This window comes from Buceros rhinoceros, unplaced genomic scaffold, assembly GCF_000710305.1.
Source record: "Buceros rhinoceros silvestris isolate BGI_N320 unplaced genomic scaffold, ASM71030v1 scaffold32709, whole genome shotgun sequence".
Lineage (NCBI taxonomy): Eukaryota > Metazoa > Chordata > Aves > Bucerotiformes > Bucerotidae > Buceros > Buceros rhinoceros.
The window spans coordinates 1-6,579 of NW_010430302.1; the positions used below are offsets into that span (position 1 = coordinate 1).

The 6,579-nt window shown below is 40.8% G+C and overlaps 1 protein-coding gene across 1 annotated transcript in view; it reads left to right on the forward strand.

The window, feature by feature from the left end:
• The first annotated feature begins 535 nt into the window (after positions 1-535).
• TYW5 (tRNA-yW synthesizing protein 5) overlaps positions 536-6,579 on the forward strand; it is a 6,317-nt gene continuing 273 nt past the window's right edge. Inside the window, exons 1-7 of the mRNA XM_010142995.1 lie at positions 536-681; positions 2,527-2,596; positions 3,424-3,468; positions 3,981-4,118; positions 5,041-5,128; positions 5,607-5,723; positions 6,501-6,568. Of these exons, the coding sequence (XP_010141297.1) occupies positions 551-681; positions 2,527-2,596; positions 3,424-3,468; positions 3,981-4,118; positions 5,041-5,128; positions 5,607-5,723; positions 6,501-6,568 (657 nt within the window). The 5' untranslated portion in view covers positions 536-550. The remainder of the gene's footprint in view (positions 682-2,526; positions 2,597-3,423; positions 3,469-3,980; positions 4,119-5,040; positions 5,129-5,606; positions 5,724-6,500; positions 6,569-6,579) is intronic.

The following is a 6,579-nucleotide window of genomic DNA, read 5'->3' on the forward strand; positions in this document are numbered from 1 at the left end:
CGGTGGGCCCGGCGCAGCGGCCCGGCCTGGGCTGGCCGCGTGGAGCGGCATGAGACTATGCGGGGAGACGAGGGCAGGCGGGAGATTTCCCGTGACACCTGCTCAGCCGGCAGAGCCAGCGCCGACCAACCGCCGGCTTTGGCGTTAGGTGTCTCCGAAGAGGTATCGTGATCCGTTAAGTTGAATGTGGGTTTGGGAGCAGGGAGCTCCCACAAGCAAACCCCCTCTGAGCTGCTGAGCAGCTCTGATAGCTGATCTCTGTGTGATCTCACCGTATCCTTCCTTACCCTGCTGGGAAAAGGAATATAGTAACTAGAGAATCAGCCCCATGGTTTACTGCGTTTTGTTTCAACATTCAGCGTTCTGATTCACGTTGTCGTTTGTGACCAGATCCGTTGTGACTTTGTGTAGCGGGTCCCGGCATTCAGCTGCCTTATTTGTGTGTACTTGTTTGAAAAACTAATTCTGGGGTTTTTTCCCCTGGATGCCAAGATCATTTAATCATTGACTATTTTTATGTTCATAGAGAAAGCCAGTAGTGCTGAAGGGAATGGAACTGGGCACTTGCACAACCAAATGGACAGTAGATTACTTGAGCCAAGCCGAAGGATCTAAAGAAGTAAAGATTCATGTTTCTGTGGTGCCACAGATGGATTTCCTCAGTAAGAACTTTGTGTATAGGTACTTCACATTCCAAGGCCTCTTGTATTTTAAAGGCTTGTACTCGTAACTTTCAGACATACGGTGCATCTCTTTGAAGCTGAGGGTGAGAATATGAAGATGCTTTATGAAAATTTTAAATTACCTATCGAAGTGCTGTTCTTGATTTCCCCCTCTTCACTCCACAAATACCTCAACACTCTGAATAAATACTACATGGGTGAAAAGAGGGGCCAAACAGGGCCTTAAAATTGATGCCACAAGAAAGTGTTAAACAGGTATTTTGGCAGAACGCTCGTGTAGGAACTCTAAGTGGGAACAAGATGTGTTCAGACAGTTGAACTTTGAAGGCTGAAGCACACTCTGTAAGTGTAAACAAGCTACAAGTCTCTATGACTGGAGGCTGTTGTTCTGCTGGAAAAACACCTAATCGTGCTATATTCTGCTTACTGCATGATGAGCTTTTGAATCTTTGAAATGAGGTTGTGCTTGGATGACTTTGCCTTTACGCTGTATTTCCTTTTACCTGCTCTATTATGATTCTTAATAGAATATCTCGCTGTGAGGGCACACACAGTTGACCTGGTGTGCTGGTTTCGGGAGGTTTGTAGCCAGCCATATGGAGGGCTCTGCTGAGCATGTGTTAGGACTGTCACCTATTTCACTGGAAATTCAGGAAGCCCCACATTCTAATTTGATGGGAGAGTAAGTAGAACTAAGAGAATAGAAACACTGAGTACTTAACATGCAGTTCCACCTGCTGCGCCGGACCCACCGTGCCCGGTGAACCCCACCCTCTCTGTCACAGCTGTGGAGTGGCTCCGGGCCCCTCTGGCCCGAGCGAAGCCCTACCCAGGGGTAGTTTAAAGTGACACATGTGCATAGTGCTGCCGTCCTGCTGTAAGCTTCGTGTCCCTACCCCTGACTCTGTGTTGGTTCTGGAACTCATCCAGCCACGCTCTGACGTGCTGCAGAAACTGGAATATTTTTCTGCTGTTTTAGCTTTGCAAGCCAATTCAACCTGAGGTCAGATGAGTGCCAGTGCTAGCGGAAGGGAAGAGATGGGATGATGTGGGTAGGCAGCAAGGGCAGAGCTGTGGCAGCACCAGCATGCATCAGTTTAAGCTGTTGTGGAGCTGTGCTCTTGCTTGCGTCAGTAGCAAATGTGAATAACCATGATAAAACAGTTCAGCTGAAGTCAGAGGGTTGGGGTTTGTTTTTTTGTTTTTCCATTGATTTCAGTGGTTATTGTATTTGACTTACAAACAAGTCTAAAATGTTCAGAGAAGTAGTCTAAGCACTGTCAGGTGTGGCTCACATTCTGGCAGAAGGCATATCAGATCACAAACAATTTTGCTTGAGGACAGTTTCCTCTTAACCCTGGGTACTTGGTGGTTGCTCTGAAATTTGATATTTATATGCAGTGTATTCATTATCCAGTGACACGTGCTGTGAGACAGTGAGTTGAATGGACGTAACACTGAATTGGTTATATAATTCTTATGTGACTACATAATGTAACTCAGTGACTACATGTCCTGTTCCTGCTTGTGCTTAGTTCGCCATTCAGCTATGAACTGATGCCAAAATCTGTGATCCTTGTGAAAAGCTCCGATGATTTAAATAGAGTAACACTTACTGACTTTAGAGAGACAGGCTGTAACGCTCAGTGGTTCTTCTTGAATCTTCTGAAGTTGTCTTTAATGAATCCAAGGAAAACTGTAAAGAAACACTTGAAAATATCAAGATTCCTCTGGTAGCACACATTTAAAACAAACAGATCTCGTAAGGGAGCTTACAATTTTAAATTTGGCCCTGTGTTGTTGTATTGATTCATTGTATAAATGTAAATATTTATAATTTCAGAACTCTGCCTTTTGATGTATTTGTACGAAGAGCAGCTGAAGTCAAACACAAAGAGTACTTTATTTCTGAGGTAATTTCCTCCGAGTCACAGTTTCTTCTGTCAGTTATATTGCCCGTTTATGGAGGAGACAGTGATGAACTCCAATGTAGTCTTACTCCAGTAAAGCACTTGATCTTAGATTAAGTGTTTTGTGTGGCTTGGAGCCAAGGGAAAAAATGTGTAATTTTTCTTGGAAGTCGTTTTTTATGTGTCTAGTGTGGTTAAGTTCAGTCAGCCTGTTTCTGTTAACAAAAGCTGCTTACATGAGCAAAAACTGCAGCATCACATTTAGAAATCAAACCTTACTTTAGAATAATAACCATCACTTTCACATTTTTCAAGAAAATGCCGTGAATATATTTTAGAGTTTGATTACATCTGCTATCGCAATACAAATACAGATTTATTGTAACATAATTTGTGAGTAGCAAGTGAGTGGCTCTCTTTACGTATCAGTGTTTCAGCTAGCATTTTTCAGGTGACTCTGATGAGGAGGCGAACAGTTTTGAAGCCAACTGAAGGAGCTTCCTCCATCAGTGTTCTGAAGGACTGAAATTACACTGCATTTGCTTTGAATCCATTCAGCAACAGCAGCGCTGAAGCAGCTGACAAGTCTCCCCCCACCTCACTCTTCTCCCTTTAGTTACATATTTTTCCCATTTCTTCAGCTGAACAGCAGGGAGCAGCAGAGTAAAGGCAGCACAACAAAGCAGCAGAATTTGTAAATGCCATTTATTTGTTCCATATTTTAATGAAGCCCTGCATTACATTAATGGGAAAACACAGGCTCTTTGTTTAAGTGTGTTTGCAATTCTTGTTAAAAAACCAAAACAATTCTCTCTCTGTGTTCTCTTCAGGATGAAAAATACTATTTGCGCTCAGTGGGTGAAGATGCCAGGAAGGTGAGTTACTCGAGATGACAGTTCTAATACTGTAAAGTTGCAGATTAGGAATATTTTTAAAAGCCTGTTGTCACCCACTGGCTGTGTAGTACAGGCAGACAACTCGCTTATGGGCACTTCACCCGTGAATCTGATGGCATTTAGGTCAGAATAGTTAAATGTAAGTGTCTAAAATAGTTATTGTTATATGAGAGCTTATCTGATCACTGAAGGGTACGTTCCTCCCTTCCATTCTTTAGCTTTTGTTGTAAACTAATGTCAAAGGGTTTCTGATGATCCCTTGCTTGATTTCCAGCAGCTGTGGTTCAAAGCAGCTCTGGCTGTTGTTGCTAGTATCATTGACCAAGGCGACACTGCAAAGGGTGACCACCAAAAAGCATTGCTATTTTCTGCCATTTCCCAATGCTGACGTGCTAGCCCTGTGTTTCACAAGATAGGAAATGATAGTGAAGTACCCCCTTATTTTAATGTGGGTATACGGTTCTCTAAGAGTTACGTCCTTGTTCTTTCAGGATATTGCAGATATCAGAAAGCAGTTTCCTGTTTTGGCAGAAGATGTTCAGATTCCAGAGTATTTTGAAAAGGACCAGTTTTTCTCTAGCGTCTTCCGCATCAGCTCAGCTGGATTACAGTTATGGACACATTATGATGTAGGTAATATGTGAATACATGTATTTGGCATAAAACGTTGCAGATATCATTATGCAGTTGAGATATTAAGGTGCAAAACTCTGACAAAGATCAGTTAATGACAAACTTCACGTATTTTGAGATAGTTAAATGAATCACATTCAGTGGCACAGTGAATTTTAAATGGATGTATTGTGTGGACATAATATCTTACTGGTTCTATGTCTAATTTCATACTTGTAAGATTACATGTTACTTGATCGTTTCCTTTTTTTGATGTTTTGAGTTGCAGTTAAAAATCCGAAACGCAGTAACTTCCAACATTTTTGTCTTCAGGATTACCTTTTTTTTTTTTTTTTTAAATTCTAATGGCCAGATTGTTGGTAATTGTACAATTGTGCTGGTCTGTTGCTGCAGTGTGGCAGATTCCAAGTAAGACTGTCTTCTAACATTGTGCAGTGTAATTCTGAATAAATTTATTTATAAGAAAGATATTTTTTAGCATTTTAATTAGGAAAAAGACTTCTTTATCAATAGAAAGCCAGCAAAATAAGCTAGGGGTAACACTGAAAAAGAAAAGTAATCCCAAATATATTTTTTTGTTCTATTTTGCTGACTTAGATATCTAAAGTATGGTAGGTCTTTGTGTCTTAAGATGGGATAACTTGATTCTTATTTAAGGAAAAAAATGGAGTTGTTGGAAAGCAATACTATGTTTCCATTTGAATACACCATTTGTCAAGAATGTGCAGCTCAGGGGATAAAGTAACTCACATTCTTGAGGTTTTGAGATTAACTGTATGTGGAAGCTTTTTTAGCTAATTCTTAACATGTGAAAATTTTATTAACTCCCTCTTAAGTGGATGGTATGTTAGATTAGTTGCAGGCTCTGTATTCATTCCTAACTCTTGGCTAACATCTCTCTTACTGTGCATATTCCAGGTAATGGATAACTTCCTAATCCAAGTAACAGGGAGAAAACGAGTTGTTTTGTACAGTCCTCGAGATGCACCATATTTATATTTATCAGGTATGCGTGTCATATATATCTACTTCAGAGCTGGGCGGTTACAGCACTTTTCCAGCTCACGAGTGTTGCACCGTACATTAAAAAAAATCACTAACAACTTGATGTAACAACTTGATGTAAAAGAAGTGATTTGGTCCCTGAACTCTTCTCCTGTTTGCTTTAGTCACAACTAATCATTTTAGTGGAGCAGGTTGCAGAGGAGCACAGCTGCTTTGCCTGGTTCTGTCGTGTTAGGGTTCTGTCTGGTGTCCTAAATGTCGGGAGTCTTTTAGTGTTGCAGTTACAGGAGAAATACAGCCAACAGGAGACCATGTCTCCAGTAAACGAGGAATGCCATCAGGTTTCCCTGGTCTTTCAGAATTGCAGAACAACAAACCAGTATTAAATTTGACTCAGGAACTGCCATTTCCAGCAATGTGACAATGTTACTGTTGGAAGAGTAGGAGCGTATATTCATAACTCCTGAAAACTTTCCTAGGTACTAAGTCGGAGGTGCTGGATGTGGATGACCCAGACTTAGAGAAATATCCCCTTTTTGTGAAAGCCAAGCGCTATCAGTGTTTTCTGGAAGCAGGAGATGTGTTATTCATTCCAGGTAAGTAACAGATAGTTCTGGACCATGTTGTGTTCTTAAGCAGTTTTGTTTGCAGTTTCTCATTTTCAGGGATGGTGAGAGGTTACCAAAGAGTTTCTGTGTTACATGTAGGAGCATCTAAAGACATGGGCAAAACCTTGTCTGCTTCTTCCAGCTGTACTTAGCCTAATAGCAGTTATTATTATATCTACCTACAAATCTTACCTCCCCTCAAAATTGCACTGTATGCTTCTGAATTTGGGTCTTAATAGATTAACACTATAAAACCAACTTGGGAAATCTAAATTAACTGCAGTGGCCCGAGTTTTCTAATGATAGAATATGAGTGAAGTCCCTTTTCTGTTCTTCTGTAGCTCTGGCACTTACTAACTGTGAGGTGCGTGATTTGATGTGAGTTATGCATGGTAGAGTTATTGGCCCTTCTAGAAATGTATAATCGCCTTTGGGGAATGGAAAGACAAGTCCTAATCATTGTTCTGCACAAACAGAAAATGTAAAGCTGCTTCCTGGGCTGAGATGACAAAATTCTGGAGATCAGGGAAAGGCATTTGAATTACTCTTATTGATTTACTCCTACCTGTTAATATTTTTACTTTAACTCATCCTGAGCTTGTGGCAGATTACTTACTCTGTTGCTTTTCAATGCATAAATCACTTAAAGTGTGTTTCTTTCTAAAGAAGCTTTCGGTTACAGTTAGCGAAAGGCACGTCACTTGTTAGGAATCACGTGGAAGTTTTAGATAGTCATTTCCATTTTAGACATTCTTTCTTCTACAGCTCTGTGGTTCCACAATGTAATTTCTGAGGAGTTTGGAGTGGCACTGAATGTCTTTTGGCATCACATTACTACTGAGTG